This window comes from Rhineura floridana, chromosome 11, assembly GCF_030035675.1.
Source record: "Rhineura floridana isolate rRhiFlo1 chromosome 11, rRhiFlo1.hap2, whole genome shotgun sequence".
In the NCBI taxonomy this organism is placed as follows: Eukaryota; Metazoa; Chordata; class Lepidosauria; order Squamata; family Rhineuridae; genus Rhineura; species Rhineura floridana.
In genome coordinates this window covers 29,048,067-29,074,095 of record NC_084490.1, presented here as the reverse complement: position 1 = coordinate 29,074,095, position 26,029 = coordinate 29,048,067, and the positions used below count along the sequence as shown (strand labels likewise).

The 26,029-nt window shown below is 41.3% G+C and overlaps 2 protein-coding genes across 2 annotated transcripts; both read right to left on the bottom strand.

Moving 5' to 3' along the window:
* Positions 1 to 4,449: 4,449 nt before the first annotated feature.
* LOC133367671 (olfactory receptor 14A16-like) lies at positions 4,450 to 5,406 on the bottom strand. Its single transcript, XM_061591766.1, has one exon. It carries the CDS (start codon positions 5,404 to 5,406, stop codon positions 4,450 to 4,452), a length of 957 nt encoding a protein of 318 aa, XP_061447750.1.
* Positions 5,407 to 14,654: 9,248 nt separating this feature from the next.
* On the bottom strand, positions 14,655 to 15,662 carry LOC133367670 (olfactory receptor 14I1-like). The gene has a single exon (XM_061591765.1). The coding sequence runs from the start codon at positions 15,660 to 15,662 to the stop codon at positions 14,655 to 14,657; it is 1,008 nt and encodes a 335-aa protein (XP_061447749.1).
* Positions 15,663 to 26,029: the final 10,367 nt, after the last annotated feature.

Sequence of the window (26,029 nt, the reverse complement as noted above, 5' to 3'; positions counted from 1 at the left end):
GGCTTCTATTAAGCTTTGCCAAGCTTCTCTTTGGAAATGTTTCTTTTTCTCTTTGATTAAGATTTTATAATGTTTTTTGATACTCAGGTATTCTACAGGCAAAGTTGGCAGGTCGGAAGCCCTATACCTCCTATAGATTTCAATAAGAATATTCTTCAATAGGACACATTCCCGGTCGAACCAAGGCTTAGAGACCTGCACAGTAGCATGAGGTCTTAAATGATTTTTAAAGTATAAGCCATTATTCAGAGATCTCAGTAATTCTTGAAACAGTAAGGAGATTGACTCGGGGACAGTTTCAAGTAGGAACCTACCATGGAGGCTGAGACTGTCAGCGGAATATAAGAGTTTGGATATATCCTGTGCTAGAGTAGGAGTCCACTTAATACGGGCGGCTCTTCTCTCCGCCACTAGATTATACATTGGTTCACAGTCCAGTGATGGCTTCCCATTACTCAAGCTGAGCACCAGGGGGAGGTGATCGCTCTCAGCTCTTATATCTACCTTACAGCTAACCACACAACTTAGCAAATTGGATGAAACCAGAAAATAATCAATAGTAGATGCCCCATAGCATGTTACATAGGTGTATTCACCATGGAGGTCTCCCACCACGCCTCAATTCAACATAACCAAATCAAGGCTTTAAAAGTGACCTGCATCGTATTTCACTCGCATCCCTACTGGCAGGATGCATCTTGAAACATACTCCTTCAGAAATGAAGATCTGTACAAAAAAGAACTGCAGCAGCACATGTGTTTACGGCAGCTGAGATGTTGACCTAGGAAAAATCCTGGGACATCATGAGTAAACAGCCAACACATTGTGCCATGAGTTCTTCTGCAGCTGCTCTTTGCAGGTGTTAGCTACATGCCCATAGTAAGCTTCAACATCATATTCCAAGTGGAGGAAGAATGAGGATGGACAGCTTCTGCATCCAGAAAAAAAAGCCTATAAAGGAATATAATTTCAAAAAGAGAAGAATGTTGCCATTCTCAGTGCCATCCTCCTTTCCTACCTTTCTTCCTCCTGTTCATTGACAATCCTGGGAAACTGACCTCACAATGCAAGCAAGTGGCTTTGGGGCTTATTTTCTCTGCTGCACTTTCTTGTGTGTTGGTAATAATTGTTGCCAGATAATGAAAATGAAAATTTGAGAAAATAATATTTAAAATAGTATAGAACATGTTACCTTTATATGAGAATGAAAAATGGATCTGTACATCGACATTTTCATGGAATTTTCCTACTTCATAAAATTACGTGTCTGGGAAGGCTTCCCTAAACCAAAAGTATTACCCATTGCAACAGTGACATTAGACACTTTACTCAAGTGGGCACAAGTTACCTCAATAATTCAAGAAGATGTTGCCATTGTAATAAAAGCAAGGGGGTGTGTTTCATATGCTAAGAGCTTATTGTAGCTGTAATACATTTTGGAAAATTCCTACAATGACACATTTTTAAACACAATTCTCACATCCAAGATCTACTGCAGTAACTCCCACCATAAACTGCATATCAAATATCAGGAACTTTTTTCCCTTTCCATCCCCCCCCCAAAAAAATATTGTGAGCGAGGCTGGGAGAGAAAGGATAGACGAGGGTGACACAGAAAATGAGGACTTCGCTTGTGAAACTGGGGAAGGGACTAGCACTGAGGTGCACCTACAGTGTGCCCAAACTCCTGACATGGACAGCTCAGCCACCTCCTTTCCTGCCCCCCCATCGAAGTGCAGCCTGAACTGGACTCCATTGGATACACCCCCACCACTTGTGCCTGGGACTCAGCCTGTGTGATGTGTCTGAGACTGAGTCCTTTGACTTTGGGCGGGACACCCAGTCAGTGGTACTGTCCTGGTTTTTTTTTTATCTTTAATTTTTATTCAAATTTTCAAAGACAAAAAACAAAACAAAACAAAAATAATTAAACAATAAAATAAAATGTTGACTTCCGATTTGTTGCAGATCAGTTATAGGTCTACAATATATAACAATCCTGTCTCCTAAATTATATTATAAAATCACTTTCCTCCAGTAGTTATCTTAATTAATCATCAAATCTCATAAACATTACTTTATTCTTTCCACAAAAAGTCAAAGAGAGGTTTCAATTCCTTGAGAGAGATATCTTTCAATTTTTCTCCAAATAAACATGTCGATTAATCCATCTCATTCAAATCTGTTAGGTCCAATAATTTCAATAGCCATTCTTCCATTATCAATGTTAATTCCATCTTCCATCTTCAATAATCCTGTTGTCCAATAATTTCAGTAGCCATTCTTCCATTATCAGTATCCCATAATAATCTTGTTGTCATAGCCATGGTCCAAATAAACATATCGATTAATCCATCTCATCAAACCTGTTAGGTCCAATAATTTCAATAGCCATTCTTCCATTATCAATATTTATTCCATCTTCCATCTTCAATAGTCCTGTTCAGTCCAGTAATTTCAGTATCCATTCTTCCATTATCAGTATCCCATAATAATCTTGCTGTCATAGCCATAGTCATATAATAAGAGTCTGATGGGAATTTCCTTTATCACAAATATTTCCTTGCCATCAATTCTGAATATGTTGCTGAAATATTGTTGTAAAGTCATATCTCTGTTCTTCTTTTTTACAAAATGCACTAGCTCATCTCTTGAGAATTTTTCCATTGTCACATATCTGTAGTTAATTCCATAGATTTTTTCTATGTCAAGCTCCATCACATCATTCCAGTCCAGAAAATTATCCAAGACATTGATAACTTTATCTCTAATATCTTCATTAATTTCTTCAGAGACAACGTTGAATTCCAAACAGTAAACTTTGTTTCTAATATCCATAAACTCCTGATCTTTTTCCAATTCCACATTTGTTCCAATCTCCAGGGCTTGTATCTTCCCTTTAATTTTTCTTTTCTCATCTCTAATCTCATCAATCTCCTCTCTCACAAGATCCCCTATTTCTTTAAGCTCCTGCGTCATTTTGCCAAATTCAATTTTCATCTCCTGTCTACCCTGTCTCAGGGTTTGTTTCATTATCTCAATCTCATCCATTATTTTCTGAAACATAATTTCTTCCATGGTCTCAGCCACTTTCCTGATTGCCATTCTTAAAACCACGAAAACAAAAATTATTTCAGCCACAATTGGGTTAATATTCCAGGCTTGATGACATCACAGTGTAGACAGTACAGCCTGCCTTATCTCTTATATGTTCAGGAATACAAAACAAATTTAGTTCCCAGCTTCAAAACAGTTAGTGGCATCGTGAACAAGTAGATTTGTCAAAATGAAATAGACCAAAAAGAAAATAGTTCCGGACATATAATACTCCAAAGTTCATAAATCAAATTTATTTATTTTTTTCCCTCCTCGAAATAGAAATCCCTCTTCCGTTTGTATCTTTAGAATGAACTTCCAGGCCAGCCTTTTGCAATAAAAACAAAGATAAGCTTTTTCAATTTCTTTCCTCCTTAATTTCGTGAATAAAAGAGAAGAGTTATAACTCACCCAGAAATTCTTTATAGCTGATTCATTGACAAATCTCTTTTTGCTGCAACGATTTAAACCAAGTGAAAAAAAAATAGAAAGAAGGATGCTTGCCTGTTAAAGTCCGTTTTTCTTTGAAGAAAAGATAAACGTGTCGCTTAATCAGTTAGAGCTTGTTGGAAGTCCGTCCGGCATTGCTGGCTGAACCTTCTCTCATAAATTCATGAAATCCAGTCCTCCCAACAAAAACAGGCTTTTGTGGTTAATCTCTACATTTCTCCCTGCCAGGGAGAAAATCTTTACCAGTCAAAAAGAACATTCTGACTGATTTTAAAACTGAAAAAGCTTCTTCTGAGATGAGAGCTCGTCTCAAAAAGCAGGCACAAGCGAAGTCACCCTTCCCGGAAGTGGTACTGTCCTGGTTTTGTGTGCTGCCATTGTAACATAATCAACATTGACCCTATGGATTCAAATAGGAACCTCAATCTGATTTTTTAAAAAAAAGTTGGAAAAGCCTGGAACAATTGAAATCAACAACAGACTATGACATAAATTAACCATTCAGGATCCAATGGGGGGCAGTACTGAAGACTGCAAAACTGGCCCATCCAATGCCTTCTTGGGCCATTTACTTCCATCCTTTATTGTAAGGCCTCCCCTTTCACAATTTGCCTTCCTTTGAGAACAATTCAAGAGAAATTCAATCTGCCTGCTGCAGGACTGGTTTTGTTGCCTTCCTCATTGGACAGGAGATGTCAAGGGACTGGGACCAATCCACCAAGGCAGAAACCAAGAATGCTCTCTGTCAAGTCAAAATCAGTTATGAGATATGTCTCTTCAAACCTAAAGTGTTGCAAATGGCAATGCAGATTCTTATTATAGAAAACAATTATTATAAATGCCTGCAATGTTATTTTAAAAAATGAAACTGCATCACAACAGAAGATGAAAGAGGAACAGGCTTACAGATGAATGGGAGGCATCTTTTTATTCTTCTTACCAAGAATAAAACCAAGCAACTTCCACAAGGCAGCTTTGACATCTTTATTCCTCATGCTGTAGATTATTGGGTTCATCATTGGAGGCATTACAATATATAACACAGCAAGCACTTGATCCACATTGTATGGAGAGTTAGAGGTTGGCATAAAATAGGCAAACATGCCAGTTCCAAAAAGTATGGAGATAACTGTGATGTGGGGAATGCAAGTCGAGAAGGCTTTCTGCCTGTTTGCCAAAGAAGGCATTCTCAGCACTGTGGTAAAGATCTGCACATAAGACATGACAATGAACACAAAGCAGCCAAAACCTGGTATTGAACTAAAGAGAAGAGCCCAAAGCTCACTGAGGTATGAATCAGAACAGGAGATCTTCACAACATGTGGGATTTCACAGAAGAACTGGTTAATGACGTTGGAGCAGAAGGGCAGTGAAAAAACAGTTCCAGTGTGCAAAACAGCATTAAGGAAACCTCCCATCCATGCTCCTCCTGCCATCTGGATGCAGCTACTCCACTTCATCATAGATGAATAGTGCAGTGGGTGACAGATGGCTACATATCGATCATAGGCCATGACAGTGAGGAGGAAGAAGTCCGATGACAGGAAAAGGAGAAAGAAAAACATTTGTGTAACACATTCAGAATATGAAATCAGCTGTATATTCTTGAGGGAATTGGCCATGGATTTAGGCATGATGACAGAGGTTGATCCAAGGTCAAGGATTGATAGGTTGACAAGAAAGAAATACATTGGGGTGTGCAGGTGACTACTAATAATTACAAGGGTAATGATCAGAAGATTTCCTATCAGTATAGCCAGGTACATTGCCAAGAAGATGACAAAGTGTAAAACCTGAAGTTCTCGGCCTCCAGAAAATCCCAGAAGTAGGAAGCTTTCTATGACAGTTATGTTCGACATGGCGTCTATAACATGTTGACTGTTGGGGAAAGAGGAGAATTTTTTATAAATTCCTTGCATAAACGAATGTGTAAAAGGTAAAGGTGTCCCTGCACTTGTAGTGCGAGTCATTTCCAACTCTTAGGGTGACGTCTTGCAACGTTTACTAGGCAGACCATATATATGGGGTGGGATTGCCAGTTCTGTATCCAGCATTTCTTTACCCCCCAGCATATGCCGGGTACTCATTTTACCGACCATGGATGGATGGAAGGCTGAGTGGACTTTGACCCCTTTTACCGAAGATTCGACTTCCTCCTTCCGTTGCAATCAACTCCAGCCGTGAGCAGAGCTTCGGCTGTGTTACCGCCGCTTACCACTGTGCGCCACACTAAATTCTGAAATGTCTCCATCATTTTTTTAATTGTATTCACTTCCAAATGTATTACTTTTTTGTTAGATGAATGGTACCATTTTAGTTTTCCATTGGAGATTTTTACTACCTTTGCTTGGGCCACTTTTGTGTCCCATCACATCCCATTAGTAACAGTCTTTCAGTCCTGAGAGTGCAAGGGTTTGTCATGGGGAGGAGCAGACAGGAAAGCCCCATGTGCAAGTAGAGTTCTCCCACTTTTCTGGATCCAACCTTTAGTCTTCAAAGCAATACTGACAGATCAGGTTAGTGTAAAGCCAATTGTGTGTTTTGGTGCTCAGAAAATAACCTAAAGGCACATGATGCAGCTCTGTTCCTGAAGATAAGCACATTTGGTCATGAACATTACCTGGATAGAATGTCACACAGGAACCATCCATCAGCCACTCTCAGATATTCAGAGAAAGAATGGAGCATAAATATCACAAATAAATAAGTTTATAATGACTTGAATTCTAAAATAACTTATTTTCACAGAATAAATTTTCCCATTTCCACCTCTCATATTATTAGGGACCCTTCTCTAATATTCTGTTGAAACTTATCATGGGTCACAGGTGGATACAAGGGGAAAGGGAGGAGCGGAAACTCTTCTTGTGGAATTTCCTTTAGATTATTTATATCTAGGATCCAATTTAATGTGATTCATCAACCATCACTGACATTTCCCTAACTTATTTGCTAACATGTGAAAGACTTGACCATAGCATATTAAGTTTACAACCACCCATTTAGGTTTTGGGTTTTTTTAATCTGCATGCCTAAAATGTTTTAAACTCTCATATGCCTAGTGGAAGAATTTTTATGTGTCAATGACAGGCATGATAATCTTAACTCAAAAAATTGGTATGATGAATACTCTAAATTTACTTCTCTGGATTTTAGATTATATTTTTCAAGAACCTGGAAATCCTAGTATAAAGATCCTCTTAAAAGTAGTAGCAGCTATCAAGTTCTCTCAATTTCCTTCTCACAAGATCAATACATTACAGTCATATACTTTCCCTGCACTCTTTAAATCACTATCAGCCCTATATTACTTCACCTTCACTGGTTTTTGATGCTTCATTTTAGTGACTCATTAGACAAATCTTCATCTCTGTTCCTATCCTTGCCTTTTCTGCCTACCATGGAATGCACCATGTCTGGAAAGAGATAACAAACATTCTACACTGTGGAGAGCATTTAACCAATGACAACCATAGCAGAAGCAGTAGCTGTGTGTGAGGGCAGCAGGAAGAAATCCTACAAACAATAGCACCATCCCTTGGTATGTTATAGTCAACCCTGGGTTACTTCACATATTGGTCTGTTTTTGTTTTCAGAATATAAAAGCCTTGCTGGATCAGACCAAAGCCTTTTATAATCCAACATCCCGTTCTAGCAGTCGTAAGCCAGAAGCCTATGGAAAGCCTGCAAGCATGACTGGAGAACAACAGTACTCTCCCCATTTGTGATTCCCAGAAACTAGCATTCAGGGGCATACTACCTACATAGCCATCATAGCTAGTGGTGGGACTGCCTTCAAGTCGATCCTGACTTGACCCTACGAATAGGGTTTTCATGGTAAGCAGTATTCAGAGAGCTAGTCCTCCCCAGCTGGCTCAGCTGCACAAGCCAGCCCCTTCCTTGTCCGCAACTGACGGCTGGGGGGTAATTAGAAATTGATAGCTTTATTTTTTGTTTTTGACCCACCTTTCCTGACAATCTTCCCCAAGCCCAGAATTATTGCAAACAGGAAAAGTAACTAGATGCAGTATCAGTATCCAGAATTATTCATTTTTGGTGCAGAGATTAAAAGAATAGAGACTAGAGCCCACCCAGCTTTCTTACCAGGCAGGATGGGCATGTGCCCAAATGAGTGGTGATCAAAGCATCACTTTCAGATGGTTGCTGGGAATTTTCTTCTTTCAGTGATCATCAATAATCCACATTAAGATCAAGTGTCACCACTACACCTATAGAGTGATGCATTCTAAGCTGTCAGGATAGAGATCTTTGTGGACAACTAATCAGAACATCAGGTTAGAATCTGGTGGCAGTGAAACACAAAGCCATAACATTATTAGGAAAGGACTGAAAATAACAGAGTGAGCATCACTGAGCCACAAAACTTTGTGGATATAAGAAAATGTAACACAAAACTGAAAGGATAATCAGGTAGAAAAAGAAGGTAATACAAATAACGAACAAGTAAGCATATACATCTCTCTCTCTCTCTCTCTCTCTCTCTCTCTCTCTCTCTCTCTCTCTCTCTCTCTCTCTCTGATTCACAACTCCTCTGGCTTTACAAGTGTATGTTGGAGAAAAAGCTTATTTCAAATGAAAATGGCAGGCATATGTAATGAAAGTATGTACCTGACTTCTTTTTATCTCTAAAGATTAGCTCCCTGTTTTCCTGATAAACTCTGCACAAGTGTTCCAAAGCCAATGCCAACAACGTTGAATTTCTGAGTGTAACAGGATACTTTCAAAGTGTTGAATCTAAGGCTATATTTCATCATGTATTCCCATTGTCTATTTTTTATCATGCTGCATACTGAGGGAGACTCAGAGCTTCCTCATCTGTTGCTGATCATTCCCGTATGGAATAGGGAGGCAATATTTAAGACATTTACACAAGGGAATGAATGCAACTGTAAAATTGCTGCAGAGGTTGATGCAACAGCAGTCCATCATTATTGACAAGGATGGAAAATTTCTGTTCATCATTATGGAAGTATTTCTACACCCATGAAGCATCAGAGACATTAGGCAGGCACTGGGCAGAGGGGAAGCCCCTTTCCTTTCCAAAAGAAAAACATTGTGAACAGTATCATTCTTTTTCAGGGTTTCCCTCTCCTTTTTATTCTACAGCAGACACATGTAGCCTCCCACACAAATTTAAACGAACGCTGTCCCTGGCCAGATCCACACCAGACCTTTATTTCCCTTTAGGTAGGCATGGCTTATCCCGAAGAATCCTGGAAAGGGTAGTTAATGAAGAGTGCTGAGAGTTGCTAGGAGAGGCCCTGTTCCCCTCATAGAGCTTCAGTCAGAGTGGCTGACTGTTACACCAGTCTGGCCACTGGAGCTCTGTCGGAGAATAGAAGTCTCCTCTCAGCACCCTCACAAACTACACTTCCCAGGATTCTCTGAGGGAAGCCATTACTGTCTAAATTGAAATAAAGGTCTGGTGTGGGTATGGCCCCCTGATTAGGCAAGCCCAGGAGCTGTGAGTCTGGCTTTTAGAACACTGACTGTTGGCTCTTACTGAGCATGCCCAACATTATCATTGAATTCAATGCAAAATTTATTAAATTAATTAAAAATCAGCCAGGCATTTTTTCAACTTTTAAACTGCAGAAGATGAAGATCAGAGTATGGGGCAAGGTCAGTAATAGGATTAAAGGTACTCTGTGAACATGGCTAATTTTTAATGAATTTCAACAGATTATGAGAACTCTGAGAGAAAAAAGTCCAAAGGGGGTCTGTTTTTCTCTCTTTTTACACTTTGAACTCTTGATTCTCTCTGTTTTGTGTATCGCCATGAAAATTTAGAGGATAGTTAAGCAAGCATTTCTGAGTTCAGGACTATAAGTTTTGTAAGGTTTTGTTTTGAAATGAGTTTATGGGAAGCATCAGAATGGCATGGGGGTATATTTTCAATATAACATTGAGGAATGCGAAAAATCCATGCTGGCTATAGTATACAGCCACTCTTGTGGCTGTATAGTTACATTCACAGGAATAGGGTGGGTCCTGAAAACACATATCTCAGCTGTCGAAAGCCAGGTTTAAGAGGTACATCTTCAGCATATATTGGAAATCATACCATGAAGGTGCCAGACACACCCCTTGTGTGGGGAGAGAGTCCCACAACCTAGAGAATGCCATCTCCAAGCATCTGAGGGTGATGGACCCCCTCTGATCTTAACACCTGAGAGAGTCTGTAAGGGGAACAAGCAAGGCAACTGACTGCAGAATCACCAAGACAAATGCAGCCCATTAGCCATTTATTGTGGCATGTCATGTGATTTCCCACCATCATATGAGTCCAACACAGAATAAACTGGAGGTTTCTCAGAAACCTTGCTGTTGTACATAGTTCAGCTTGTTAGGCCACAAATCATGTGCAGGGCAGGCCTGCTATGTTTAAGACATGTATCCTGATTTCAAGTACAGTATAAGAAAGAGGATATTGTTGGTTTAGAATAATATGTGACAAATTATTATAATCTGTACATAAAGTAATCCAGCCGAAGACATATTGGGAACAAAACCAGTAAAAGTGAATAAGAACAAACCGGATGTACATGCATTAGGAATGTGCAAAGACTTTTAATTTATTGCCAGGACAGGGGATAGTTTCTCCTTTCCAAATAATAGCAGCCATGTTTAACAGTAGGGATAGAAGAGAATTGCACTAAAATCAAATTTGACACCAGACTTTCCTATAGTTTTCATGTTCGTTATTTTTGCAAAACTTTGCAACCTTCTGAGGCTTTTCCCAACTCTGGTATTTTTTTTAACTACATTAAATATCAAAATATAACTATGAAAATATAATATAAATATTGCTGCCCTGGGCTCCTTCTGGAAGGGCGGGATATAAACCAAATAATAAAATAAATAAATAAATATGATACTGTTATAATTAAGCACTTTGATCTAAAATGCTGAGATACTTGCTACTGGAATGCACAAGGTCAGAAAGTGGGAATTGTGGTATGGATGCAAGTCTGGTAGTAAAAAGGAGCTGGGAGGAGCTCTGGAGCGATGGTGGTAGAAGAGTCAATAACTCTACTCCTCTTATTGCTGCTATTGATGGGCTAGACCCAGAAAGCAAATGCTCATCCCTCCACATTCATGCTGAACCCACTGCCGCCACTACTGTCACTGCTGGGGGCCTTCGCATCCTCTCAGTTCTTCTGCCCCATCACAGCAGTGCCTCGTGAAACCCTCTGTTGGGGTTGGGAGGAAGGGAGAGAAGGAAGGGGATGAGAGAAGGGGGAATGGCAGATGCGGGGAGAAGACACTGCTCAGGAGATTCTGAGGAGGTGGCAGACATGTGAGATGAGGAGGGGGATGGACCAGTGGAAGAACATCATTTTTCTGGAACATCATCTTCATCTTGCTCCTTACCATTAAATGAAAGCCCTGTTACAATATTGAGTTTGGAGGGGGTGAGGATCAGTAAAAGCAAAAGAATAGCAGAAAAAAATGAACACCAACAGTAATTGACTGACAGTTCTGTGAAATGAGATCTCAACTGGCACCAGCAAGCAGACTACATCTCTATCTGAGAGTGGCTTTAATGGCAAAAGAGATAGGCAATGGTGTGTGCACTGTATATGCAGTTAACGTAAATCCACCCCCTCAAATGCAACAGAATTCTAAGCACTATAAAGCAGATCTGAACAGTTTGGACAGTTAAGCGGCCATGTTGTTCACAGATCGAATAAAGCCGGATGGGCAACATTTTCTTATTCTCTTGTGAGCTGCATCTCCTTGGAGGTAATCTGTTTAGTCAGTGGAGGGGACAGACTCAAAAGTAGGTAGTACACTCCTTTCTTTCTCTCCTATTCGCCCTCTTACCCCCCACACACTTCCTCTCTCTCCCTCTTCCTCCCTGCCAAATGGGCTGCTGGAGAAAGGGTCAGGTCACTCCTGCCAGAGGTCAGAACTGAACAGTTGCAGAAGTTTTTTTTAAATTAAAGCAAGGGTCACATAAAATTAGGCCGACTGGCCATGCGTTTCCCTCCCCTGCAGTAAGGATATGCAGCCCTGCTGACTGTTCATGATGCTTCTCTGTAACAGAGAAATATAGGGTTTTCTTTTCAAGAGCAGAAAAACACGGGTACTTGCAACATTCTTCTGCATTGTGACTTGGGATGCTGGAGAAATTCAATTCAGTTCACATTTGAAGGTGAACTTACCTAATTTGCACTTTCCAAAACAATATAAGAACCAAAACACAAATATCCTTCAAAATTCAATTTTGCAATGCAGTTCTTCAGCCATATAGCGTGTAAAAAAATCATATACTGGGGTAATGTCTCCACAAAAATGCATAGCATGCAAAATGCATTAGTTTATGGGAAATTGTTTTTCAAGAATGTAGATATTAGCCAAAATTGCAGAGTAGAGTAGGCGAAATTTGCACCAATGTTGATGAATTTTCATGATTCCTTTTTAAAAAAACAAACTCATGTGGAAAACTGACCTTCTAACTGGAACAATGAAAAACTGAAAGAAACCCTTCCCTATTTTTCACACATACGACATCCAGTGCTGGAACATATTGCCAGTTTGTTCCTGGCAGGTTCACTGCCATCATTCCGTGATTTGCCCCTTTACCCTGATCAGCCATACACTGAAAGCAAGGTTGAGGGCGAGATATTTTTGGAGAGAACTGTGCAGAAGTAATTTCTAATCAGGAGGCACACCCAAGATTTCATTAAATACCCAATGAGATTTCTTTATTGGTAACCCAAAGGCACAAGAGTTATAGATATACAGGCAATCAAAATAAAGTCTTTAACAGTGGGTCCGTAAGTGACTGTGGAGGCCAATCCTTGATCCACACAGCCTCCCACAATGAGGACATAGGTTTATAGATGGAAGACAGTTGCAATGAGGATTTGTTTGAGGTGCCTTCGGCTTAGCTCATTTGTCCCTTTTGCTCTGTATTCGTGCTTCTTCAAAGTCCATAGCACCTTTGACAATAGCCGGCCTCCAGTTGGGATGATCATGGGGCAAGACTTCCCAGTTCTCAGTGCTCATGTTACATTTTTTTTAGGTTATTTTAAAGAACATCTTTAAACCTCTTTTGCTGTCTACCAATATTCTGTTTTCCATCCTTAAGTTGGGAGTAGAGTAGCTGCTTTGGAAGATGGTGATCAGGCATTCAAACATCATGGCCGGTCCAGTGAAGTTGATGTTGAAGGATCATTGTTTCAATGTTGGTGGTCTTTGCTTCTTCCAATACACTAACGTTAGTCCACCTATCTCCCAAGTAATTTGCAGAATTTTCCAGAGGCAGTGTTGGTGGAATCTTTCAAGAAGTTGGGAGTGGTGTTTATAGATGGTCCATGTTTCACAGGCATACAGTAAAGTCGGTAGTACAATGGCTTCATAAATAAGCATTTTGGTTTCCCTGCGAATATCCCAATCCTCAAACACTCTACGATTCATTCGGAAGAATGCAGCACTCACAGAGCTCAGACGATGTTGAATTTGAGCATTGATGTCAGCTTTTACAGACAGATGGCTACCAAGATAAGAAAAGAGATCAACATTCTCCAGTGTCGCAACATTAAGCTAGATGGTGCTACAGAGGGACTAGTTCGCACCTGCTGATGAAGCATTTTGGGGTTTTTTTATATTAAGCGAGAGGCCAAGCTTTCCATATGCTTCTGCAAAGACATTTAGGATAGTTTGAAGCTCTTCCTCTGAATGTGCAGAGACTACATTATCATCGGCATACTGAAGTTCTACAACAGAGGTTGTAATTACCTTACTTTTTGCTTTCAGCCTACTGAGATTAAAAAGCTTTCCATCTCTTCAATATGTGATTTCCACACCAGTGGAAAGTTTCCTTTCAACAAGGTGTAGAATCATGGCAATGAAAATTGCAAATAAGTTTGGAGCAATGACGCATCCCTGTTTGACACCTGATCCCACTCTGAATAGATTGCTTTGAGAGCCACTGTTATCCAAAATTGTCACCTTCATATTGTCACAAAATATTCATCAATATTTCAGGGCATCCAATTTTCAGAAGGATGTTCCAGAGAACAGTTCAATTTACAGTATCAAAGGCCTTAGTCAGATCAATAAACACCATATACAGAGGTCGGTTTTGCTCCCGGCATTTTTCTTGAAGCTGTCGTGCAGTGAAGATCATGTCCACTGTCACACTGGAAGGGCAGAAAACATTTTGGGATTTGCGGAGGATTTCTTCTGAGATAGGTAGGAGGCGATTTGCAAGGATCCTTGCAAGGATTTTACCTGCAGTAGCCTCCAAAGAATCCTGGGAACTGTAATTTGTTAAGAGCACTGACCGTTGTTAGGAGACCGCTCACAAAGGTATGATGAGGATGTGGCAAAACTCACTCTTCCCTTCAGTTGGACATTATGATGTAAGGAATGTGACAGGGAAATGCTCTGGAAAATGTGGGATAACTAATGCTTGAAATGATGTTGAGTTCTCTGGGAAGAGGGACTGACTGTTATTCACTTTGGCAACTGTGGCTGTGTGAGGAGAATATGAGTCTCCTAAGAACTCTCAGCACCTTTCACAAACTACCCTTCCCAGCATTCTTTGGGGGAAGCTATGACTGTTTATAGTGGAATGATAATGGATTAAGGGTGAATGTAGCCATTATCAAGAGTGCACCCCCTGTGCTAGTAATAAAAATAATTGAATATGATTGTATTATTGAATCTATGAATAATTGGATGATGCTTCATAGATGACAGTCTGCTAATCAGTGTCATTTGCATTAGCCCAAAGCTTATTTATGAGTAAAAAATCCCCAGTTCCTCTTTTTTTACCTCCTTCCCAGACACCTCTCACTTGTCCACAATTTGCTTCCTTACTTCTTGGAATTATGGGCATTATTAGGATGAAAATTTATGTTGATCTGAAAGGCCAAAACAAAGTATGGATACATGTAATCAAATCTGTAAGCAAGTATAATATGCAAGTTTGGTCCAAGTCTTCATTGCTTAAATAGTATAAAAGTTAACATGCATTTTCCTTAACTTCCTGTTTCCTTGATTTTTGGAACAGGACTGGAAACTGTCAGTACCTTGAATTATATCTTAAACCAAAGGTTTTTTTAAAAAAAATCTATGGACTTGTTTTCTTGTTTGAAAGCTTCCAGTAAAACTGTTTCCAAAAGGCAGTTTTGACATCCTTATTCCTCATGCTGTAGATTAATGGGTTCATCATTGGAGGAATCACTGAGTATATCACAGTAAGCACTTCATCCAAATTATATGAAGGACTGGAGGTTGGCATGACATAGGAAAAGATACCCGTACTGAGTGAGACAGAGAAAACAATGATGTGGGGAATGCAAGTAGAGAAGGCTTTCTGCCTGTTTGCAATGGAGGGCATTCTCAGCACTGCAGTAAAGATCTGCACATAGGACATGACAATGAACACAAAGCAACCAAGACCTAAGGCTGAACTAAAGAGAAGAGCCCAAACTTCATTGGAGTATGAATTAGAGCAGGAAATCTTCATGAGGTGTGGGATTTCACAAAAAAACTGATTGATGACATTGGAGCAGAAAGGCAGTGAAAAAACAGTACCAGTGTGCAAAGCAGCATTAAAGAAACCTGCCATCCATGCCCCACCTGCCAGCTGAATGCACTTTCCCCACTTCATCACAGATGTATAGTGCAGTGGGTGGCAGATGGCCACATATCGGTCATAGGCCATGATGGTGAGGAGGAAAATATCAGATGACATGAAAAAGAGAAAGAAAAGGATTTGTGCCATACATTCTGAATAAGAAATCTGTGTTGTGTTCATGAGGGCATTGGCTATTGATCTGGGAATGGTGGTAGAGGTGGAGCCAAGGTCAAGGATTGATAAGTTGACAAGGAAGAAATACATCGGGGTCTGAAGGTGGGTGTTTAGAGCTACCAGAATGATAATTAGAAGATTTCCAATGAGAATAGCCAGGTACATTGCTGAGAAGACCACAAAGTGTAAAATCTGGAGCTCTTGTTGATCCGAAAACCCCAGAAGCAGGAAATCTGTTATGATAGTTACATTAGACATGTCTTCATTCATATCTTGACTGAAGAGGGAAGGAAAGAGACCATTATAAAAACTTTGCTTGTGCATTATTCCAACACGTATACATAAAAACAGCCTTTCTGGAACAGATCAAAGCATATCTGGTCAGCATTTCTTTCCTACAATGGTCAGACATAGACCTGTAGGAAGCTCACAAGCAGGACATGAGATTGTGTTCCTCAGCAAGTAGTAATCAGAGGCACATTCCAACTACTTTATTTTGTCAGTGATATTTTTAAGGACAGCTGTAAGGTAGAGGCCACCTTTTGACTCCAGGAACAGTTTATCAAGTTACTAACATCCTTTATGAAGGAATTGGTACCGCTGAGATCTAATATAGTACAGAAGTATATTCACTAATAGGCAAAAAAACCTTGCATTTTAAGAATGTACCGTTAGCCCACAGATATTTCTATCAAACTTTAAAAAGCAGGGAAATTGGGCAGCTATAGTGAATGCACCAGGGGAGCAGGAGACCTCACCTCCTCTCTGTTGGAAGTGGGGCAAGAGCAACTCCTGACATGTAATATAGTAGAGAAGTATATTATGCAATATGTTTGTGATGTTACTAAAGTTTGCAACTACTTGTTTCTGAATACAAATGTCACAATCCAAACAGTGTCACAATCCAAATTCAGTGCACAAGACCTTTAAAGACCCTTGATAGGATTCAGAGAAGCTTCCTCTGTGAAAGGAAGATCCTCTGGATCCAACCTACAGAGATGAAGGAACATCTAGTCTTGATATCATCTAAGCAATTAAAGATGGGTTAAGGCTTCTGTTGGAGATGTGGGCAAGTCCCAGGAAGTTCTGTCACCTGGGGAAAAGGAGAGTGTACAGTCCCTGAGTTTCTCTAACCTAGGGCAAAGCCATATGTGACCTCAGTTCTGCTCTCCCTCCTTTCCTGAGATTGCAAGCCTGTGGGGTCTGATCTGCATTGGGACCCTAGTATGTGGGATAGGGAGTTTCAACCTTTCACACACACACCCATTGCAGTCCCAATTTGGATTGCAGTCCCACAAGCACTGCAATTTGCATAGCAAAAAGCTCCCATTGAAAAATAACTGACCTTTTTTGCTATGCAAATGCAGGGGGGCTAGATTGGGACCACAGAGGAGGTAAAGGTTTAAAGCACCCTACTCCCCCCTCAATTAAGATCCCAATCTGGATTGCAGGGAGACAAGCTGATCAGTTTTGTAAAAAAAAATCCTCTACTTAACAGTACAATGTTGTACCACGTAGTTTTAACACCCTATGACTTCCTTCTGAAATCTTTGCTTTGTGTGAGGCTGCAATCCTAACTGTGTCTATTCAGAAGGAAGCCTTATTATTTCAGTGGGGATTATTCCCAAGTAAATGGGGTTAGGATTGCAGACTAAATCACTTAATGGGCACATACCTGAAAGCTAGGAATGATTTGTTTTCTGTTCAGAAGCAGTATGTGTCCGACTACCAGACTGAAAAAAGGGGAATAATCATCTCTTTCAGAAACTGCGTGTGCATTTCCCATTTTTATCAAGCTAGTTTTTGGAAGAGGACAGGCATTATGCTGAGACAGTTGAATCACTGGTCAAGCTGAGCAATGTTGTTTATATGCTCTCTCTTTCCCCCCTCTGACTTTAAAGCTAATTGTTTCTAGTAAACAACCAATCTATCTAATATGCTGTTAAATCAGTGAGATTAATGGCTTGATTCATATCAACATTAGTTTAAATCCTTATGTTTCTGCTTGACTCAGTTCCGGTTTGGAATGTGAGAGACCATGGCTTGATGTCCAAGCTGGATTCAGAAAGGGAAGAAGTACCAGAGATCATATCGCAAAAATACTTTGGATAATGGAACAGACCAAGGAATTTCAGAAGGAAATCACCCTGTGCTTCATAGATTACAGCAAAGCATTTGATTGTATAGATAATGAAAAACTATGGAATGCTTTTAACAGAAATGGGGGTGCCACAGCATCTGATTGTTCTGATGTGCAACCTATACTCTGCACAAGAGGCTACTGTAAGGACAGAATATGGAGAAACTGATTGGTTCCCATTTGGAAAGGGTGTGAGACAGGGGTGTATTTTATCATCCTATCTGTTTAATCTATATGCAGAACATATCATACAGAAAGCGGGATTGGATCAAGATGAAGGTGTGAAAATTGGAGGGAGAAATATCAGTAATTTAAGATATGCAGACAATACCATATTACTAGCAGAAACCAGTAATGATTTCAAACGAATGTTGATGAAAGTAAAAGAAGAAAGCACAAAAGCAGGACTACAGCTGAACATCAGGAAGACTGAAATAATGACAACAGAAAGTTTATGTAACTTTAAAGTTAACAACAAGGACATTGAACTTGTCAAGGATTATCGATACCTTGGCACAGTTATTAACCAAACTGGAGACAATAGTCAAGAAATCAGAAGAAGGCTAGGACTGGGGAGGGCAGCTGGAGAGGGCAGAACTAGAAAAGGTCTTGAAGTGCAAAGATGTATCACTGAACACTAAAGTCAGGATCATTCAGACCATAGTATTCCTGATCTCTATGTATGGATGTGAAAGTTGGGCAGTGAAAAAAGCAGATAAGAGAAAAATAAACTCATTTGAAATGTAATGTTGGAGGAGAGCTTTGCGCATACCATGGACTGTGAAAAAGACAAATAATTGAGTGTTAGAACAAATTAAACCAGAACTGTCACTAGAAGCTAAAATGATGTAACTGAGGTTATAATACTTTGGACACATCATGAGAACACATGATTCACTAGAAAAGACAATAATGCTGGGAAAAACAGAAGAGAGTAGAAAAAGAAGACCAAACAAGAGATGGATTGATTCCAGAAAGGAAGCCACAGACCTGAACTTACAAGATCTGAACCAGGGTGGTTTGTAACAGATGCTATTGGAGGTAGCCGATTCATAGGGTCGCCATAAGTCAAAATTGACCTGAAGGCACATAACAACAACGACAAATGGCTAGAAGACAAGTAAAATTACTCAAAAGGCAGACGTCTGGTGTTGGCTGCAAGAAAAAAATCCATAGTAGGCCAATACCCTTCTTAGGCCAATCAAAATGTTACAAAATAGGTGCACTCAAGTCTCACTGTGATCAGCCGTCCAGTTTAACTGGGACTATGTTACGCCTTATTGATCTCAAAAAGTGTTCCTAGTTTTAGTTGGATCAGGACCCTCATCAATAGGCTGCTTTCAGACATGGGGCTTATTGCATTAGTTTAAGGGATTAAATGGTAGTGCTTCTGTCCCAATTTCTAAAATTTCATTCACAATGCATTATCTGTTGGGCTAAGGAACGCCAATGAGCAACACCTTGTTTTTGTCCTTCACCCATTACACACATGTGCACTGTAGTTCTCCACTGTGTAGGAGATCTAAGATCTCATCCCGTCACAATATGATCCCTCTCCTTTTAGCATCGGACTTTACGGAGGGAGGGGAATGCTACTGCTATCTGTGCCTATGCGGGAATACTGGTACAATTTTCATCAGGCACTAAAAAATTGTGCGCCTAAAGGGCAGGAACACACTGCATTCCTGGATGCCTGTCCCATGAGCGGCTGCAGCTAGCAAAAAACTCCTATAATTTTTCGGGTTCTCAAGGTTTCAAACAGATTTTTTCTGGTATTATTTATCATGAAAATTAGTGCTAAACTTTCACTATATTCCACTAGAATTCCAGAACTAGGTTGTACATCTTGTGAAAGATCAAATATAATGTGCAAATTCCCAGGTAACAAATTGACAGAATAGCAGAATAAAGTGCAGTGTGAAAGCAGCCATAGTTCAGTTGGCAAATACTCCACTATGAGGACATGCACAGACATAGCAATGGATACTTAAACAAGCATAGCTTGTTTAGAGGAAATGTAACTTGACAACTGCCTATCCCCCCACAATTTTTGCACAACACACAAAGCCATGGAACAGGGACAATAACGGTCTGGTAAATGTCACACAGAGCTCTGGTATCTGTTTCCCTGGAATTTGTGAATCCCAGTAATGACATGATCTCTAGACATCTGCTGAGAACTGGCACCCACAAAGAGAATAAAGGAATGAAATTATGATGTCAAATTAATGCACATGCCAGAAGAATGTAAAAAAAAAGTTTATTATGGGGGCAAAAAATAACAAAGAGATTATATTTTATTAGGAAATGTTGGGAGGAATTAGGAATAGATATGTAGATACAAAGAAATGATTAAAAAAAGGAACAGAAATACTGAAACAGAGGAAACAACAGGGAGAGACAGATTTGATAATAGTTTAAGATCTTAATGTCTTTTCCACAGATTTTTTCCAGCCCACATTGGAAATTCTGCCCTTGGCATTTAACACAAGCTTTGTCAATCCCTCCATCTCCACATTCATCCCTCCATCTCTCTTTCATCATCTCGCAGGACAGCAAACAAAATGCCCATGTGTACTTCATTTACTTACTTTTACCTTCCTGTTTCTTTGAGGTTTGAATTAAACAACCTGTCATGCTGCAGGCATAAGCAGTGCTAGACATGCTAGGGGTTTGTGAGGCAAAGGACTATCAAGTGTAGCAACAGTGTCTAGGGATAAACTCCCTGAAAGTACTGTGCAACTCTGTAACAAAGCCCCAGAGGCAAAACTTTGTCACTCTTGGCATGCCCCTTTCAAAGCATTTTTCACCAAACTAGCACTTCAAAGGAGTGGACCCCACAGGGTTTGCAACCAACTCTATTAGAATCAGAGTTGCCTCCATGTTTTCACAAGAGCAGGTGCAGGCCATCAGACAGTGGAAACCAGGGGCATACAGGAGTTACATTTGCCCTTTGGTGAGCCTGGAGATCTGGAAGCCTGTTTGTAATTGTTTTGTTTTTGGCAGTTTGGGGAAAGAGCAGATGCGCATCCTACTCTTAGGCCATAGCATGATCTTCTGGGCAGGTCGTAGAGCCACAAAGTCATGTTTTGGTTTGCAGCTGGGCCTCAGTCAGTGGGCTAAGGTTCAGTGGCTGGACCAATGAGGGATGTGCTGGGATGTGCTCCTACCCATGTTATTCTAGCAAGGTTTGGTGCAGACGGTTCCACAGGTTGTGGTCATTCACCTGGGGAGGAATGACCTTGGGCTACTTAAGGGCAAAGCCCTCATTTTGCAGGCATGCCAGGACCTGCAGGTTATTAGGCAACATTGGCCTCTAGTGTGTCTGATATGGTCAGACGTACTCCCTCGCAAGGTTTGGCATTGTTTGGAGGACCCGAGGGGTATTGATAGGGCCTGGAAGAAGGTCAACCAACAGCTTTGGGTGGCTGTCCCAGTGCATGGGGGGGTTGGTTTTACATCACCCAATATATGGCACTCCAGGGTTGAACTTTACAGGGCAGATGGAGTTGACCTGACAGATGCAGGGAATGACATTTTTCTGTCTGACCTGCAGAGGTGTCTGTGAGACATGTTCTGGACAGTGGGGTAAAGGCAGACTAAATAGAGATTTGCCCCCCTTTTGTGGTGGCAAGGTGCAGGAAGGGACGTAGGAAAGGACAGCTAGGTGGTCTCCTTAGGCACCTTTGGAGGTGATTGGTGGCTCCGGAGGCCTGAAAGTCAGGGCTGTTGGGCCCAGAGGCAGGATACAGGCTGCTTCTGGGGCTAACTTACCTCATCCACCCAGAGTTGTAGGGCCCTGGGGGTGGTGATTTGGGAAGGCCCCCATGCTCACCTACATGGTGTGGTGGGGGTAAGGGGTAAGTGGAATGGCTTGCCCTTGCCCCAGCAGGGGCTGGTCATCCTATAGCTGTATTTTAAGTGCTTGCTTATTAGACAGCTACTGCACCTATGTTTCCCCTCTGCAGGTTTCATTTAAGGGGTTTGTTAGAAATTTAATAAAGTGGCTCTTCGTTCAACCCAGCTTGCTGTGTGTGTGTTTTATTTTAACCTTTGGCCGCAAACAGCTTCCACAACTGTATGAAATCATTGTTTGTTCCATTACGAACAAACATATCTTAAGGATGAAACCAAAAGTCTGTTTGGTCCAGGAACCTGTTTTCCATGGTGGCCCACAGTAGCGACTGCCAGTGGTGTGGTCCAGGCAGAGTGGATTTGCTCACCTGTCTTCCAAACACTGAACCTTGCTGCTGGTTCCTGAGAGGGAGGTGCAAGTCATGGAGGAGTGAAGTATAGTGGTGATGGCTCAGCAGAAGGAGTGTCAGATTGGCTCTGCTGCTGTGCTTGCCCCACACCTCACTCCTTATGCCTTGTCCTCTCCCTCTCAGGAACTGGCAATGGTGCTCAGTGTTTGGAAGGCAGATGACTAATGCTATAGTGTCTGAGCCACCCCACCAACTGCTTACTACTGGTGGCCAATGAGATGCCTTTGGAAAACCCATAAGCTGGGACTGAATACAATATCCCTTTTCCCTTGTTGCAACTGGGAGTTGGAGGCATCTGAACTTGCAGGCTTTAGATAGTCATCATTACCAGTAGCTGTTGGTAGGCGTTTCCTTTATAAATCTGATCTTCTTTTAACCTCTTCTAAATGCATGGCCATCACCACATCTCATGGGAAAAGACTCTATACATTAATTATGCTTGGATATAATAGCAGGGAGGTCTGCATCTTGAAACACAGTCCTTTACGAATGGAAGATCTGTATCCCAAAGAAGTGCAGAAACAGATATGCTGGCTCTGCGTAAGGCAGCTGAGATGCTGACGGTTTACAAAGCATATTGAGACATCTTGCATAAACAGTCAACAACATGGGCCATTCTTCTGTAATTCTTCTGCAGTTGCTCTTTACAGATGTGAGCTATGTGCCCACAGTGAGCATCAACATCATATTCCAAGAGGAAGAAGAATAAAGAGGGACAGCTTCTGTGTCCAGAAAAATTAAATGGAGGGAATTTCAAAAAGGAAGAAAAATGTCATTCTTCAATGAAGGAATTTTCAGGGGAGACTCCAGCATGAAACTGTTGAATTAGAACCTATCAAGGTTTGATCATATTGGTCTAGGCTTGAAACAAGATGATGGTTTCTTCTTCCACTTCAAATGTTAATCAACACAACAAAGCTAAGTTGACTGTATCCCTGTATATCTGTTATTTGCTTGTAGGACAACCTTAAGGCAAAGCAGGCTCTCCCCACCCCTGACTTTTTGTGCCCCGCTAGCCCTGGTCATATGTAGGAACTGTTGCTCATGTATAGAGGTTCCATGCAATCAAGTGCCCATATGCCAATGTGTCCTGATCAAATGAAGTACTGTGCCTGAGCAGATGCTTACACAGGGAAATTCATTTGCAAATGCTAGCACTCAACATCCAGATATTTGAGATAGGGTTAGCCAGGGACATGATGTTAAGGGTGGCGGAAGCTTGCCTTACCACATGAACAAAAAAATGTAAATGTACTGCCTTCAAGTCGATTATGACTTATGGTGACCCTATGAATAGGGTTTTCATGATCCTGAGAGGCAGTGACTGGCCCAAGGTCACCCAGTGAGCTTCATGGCTATGTGGGGATTTGAACCCTGGTCTCCCAGGTTGTTGTCCAACACCTTAACCACTACATCACACTGGCTCTCACCACATGAACAACACATGAATAAATGTTGTACTATCACCAATTACTGGTGTTTTGCAAAGTAACTACATTAAGCTTTACAGAGTATTGTTGCTAACCGTACTCTGCATTTCACTGCTATTCCCCCCCATCCATGTGTTTAAGGACATAAGAAAAGCCTAATGGATCAGGCCAATGGCCCATTTAGTCCACTGTTCTCACTGTGGCCAAACAAACAAACTGATGTGGAAAACTCAGAGCCTGGAAAAGTTACTTTTTTGAACTACAACTCCCATCAGCCCAATCCAGTGGCCATGCTGGCTGGGGCTGATGGGGAGTTGTAGTTTAAAAAAGTAACTTTTCCAAGCTCTGGGAAAACTGACTAGAACAAGGAAAAACTGAAAGAAACGCTTCCCTATTTCTTATGATTTAGGAAGGCGCTCCAATTGTAATATAACAATATAGAAATATTGTAATGGAACAATATAGAAAATATAGCCAATTTGTGCCTCGCAGGTTCACTGCCATCATTCCCTGATCTGCCCCTTTATCCTGGTCAAGTGAGAGCACTCTTAAACTTTAAAAATCCATACATTAGAAGCAGAATTGAGGGTGAGAGTAGTATAGAAAGACCACCTGCTGTCAAAATGATTGATGATGACCCCTGACCCCCCTCTGACCTCCCCTTGCCCCTCCCCTAGCCTCCATCCTTCCCCCAGCCCCCACCCCTTACCCCCCTTCCAAATGACATCACCAGTCCCAGCCCCTGTCTGTGGATCTGATTTATGGCCCCCTGACCTTCCCCTGACCTCCCTCCTACCGTCCCCTCACCCTTCTGGAAATGGACCCCGAAGGGCTCCATTTCCAACCCTCCCCCTCCCCAAGGACTCACTGTAGCTATGGCAACCAGTAGACCATTGATTTGAAGCAATCAGGAGAGGGGGCGGTCAGAGCAGGCATTTTGCATGCCCGGGCATGTTCTGAGCCTTGAACACATTCTGAGTTTTGAACAAGGAAGAAGCCAGCACTCCTAAGAGTCCTGAGGAATTAACCAAGCAGGCAGCACATGGACTACTAGGTTTTTCCTATCCTCCAGCACCACTGAAAGCGCATTCAAAGAGGTCTTTAAAGCCTAGGCATTTATCATTTCCACCAGCAGATGTAAAATCAGAGCTTGGAAAGAAAGAGCCTGGGCAGTTCGGTAAAAAGGTTCTGTTTCAACAAGAAGCTTACTGGTAGCGGTGTTTACAGCCGGACAAGATCCAGACCCTGAAACCATGTTCCTGGCAAATTCTAGTGATATGAAGACTTACTTTGCAAAAGCCAAAGAAGAACTGGCAAACGTGATCAGCTCTTAGAGTGTGATTGCAGATATAATCTGAAGATGAACTTCGCAAAAGCCAAAGAAGAACTCATGAAACCTGTAGAGTTTGTGGATGGAGGTGTCATTTTTCAACCCTTGGAGGAAATGGATGATAAAGAAAATGTGCCACCAGAAGAATTAATTGAAGACATGGAGCATGGGGGACCCCAGGTAAGTGTTTCTGAGTAGTGATTTAATAGCGTGTTGTTTTCCAGTATGAACAACATTATACGAAACCAGAGTGGCGAACGCCTCATTGCGGTCCTACACTACGACCAAGTGACTAGAAAGGTTAGCCTTAAAGCAGAGGCTGGTTACGCTATTAAAGCCGGCAAAGAACTAGCCTATCTATTAGGGTTGATACCCAACACCCGCAGGAAATGCTCTTCCGGGTTACCATAGCGCCCCGGTTATGTATGGGGCAGGAATAGGGGGAATATTCAGGAGCCTTTTTCAAAAAGCCATGCCGCTTTTGAGAAGAGGCCTAGAGATTCTTAAACCACAAGCTGTTCGGAATATTGCTAACGATGTGCTTGGCCAGGTTACGCAGGCAGTTTTGAAAAGAGTTAATCCACAAGAGGGATCAGGGCTGATGTATATTAAAAGGAGAAAAGCCCCAAAAAGAAACGCATCACAGGTACAACTAACAGGCCCGCCCAGACCTTTTAAAAGAACATCACTGATGAGGAAAGAACCTCAGAAGCAGAAAGCTGCAAGAAAGAAGAGGCGTACAGCACCAGCTCGAAAAGGAGATATATTTTAAGCCATCATGGCTTTCATCCATGGCAGTTCTGAGGAATGCACTAAATCTGAATTAGATCTATTACAGATTGGGCCTACGCAGACCTGTATCGAGAGAAGCTTGTTTATCGAAGTGCCACCCTTGGCAGTGCTGACAGAAACTGCACCGCTAGAATTTTACATCGCTGGAAATGGCAAAGATTATATGGACTTAAACAATACATTGCTATACGTGAGTTGCAAAATTGTGAATCAGGATGGAACAAACCTGGCCAGAGGTGCTAATGTGGGTCTGGTGAATTATCCATTGGCATCCATCTTTAGCCAATTGTATGTGACTCTGGGACACCGACTCATCAGTCAGAGCAACAACTGCTACACTTATAGAGCCTTCATAGAATCTGTGCTGAATTACAGCGAAGACACCCCAGCCACACAATTTTCTGCAGGGTTATTTGACAAAGACACAGCCGGACATCAGGAGGCAGCAACCCTGGATGGGGAAAATTTAGGCTTTGTTAGAAGGGCTGCTCTGACAGCTGAAAGCCAAAAAATAGACCTCCTAGGTCATCTCCATGCTGATCTGTTTTTTCAAGAAAAATTGCTTCTGAACGGAGTGGATGTGAAAATTAAACTGACACGCAACAAAGACACTTACCGGCATTACAGCGTTATCAGAGGCAATCGTCTCCAACATGCTGATCCATCTTTTGTTGACCTCAATCGCTTCCATTTAGCATGTGGAAAACCATCATCTTCATCAGAACTCGTGCCAA

Coding starts and splice junctions, on each gene's coding strand:
- LOC133367671 (XM_061591766.1), bottom strand. CDS start 5,406: ATGTCGAACATAACTGTCATAGAAAGCTTCCTACTTCTGGGATTTTCT.
- LOC133367670 (XM_061591765.1), bottom strand. CDS start 15,662: ATGCACAAGCAAAGTTTTTATAATGGTCTCTTTCCTTCCCTCTTCAGT.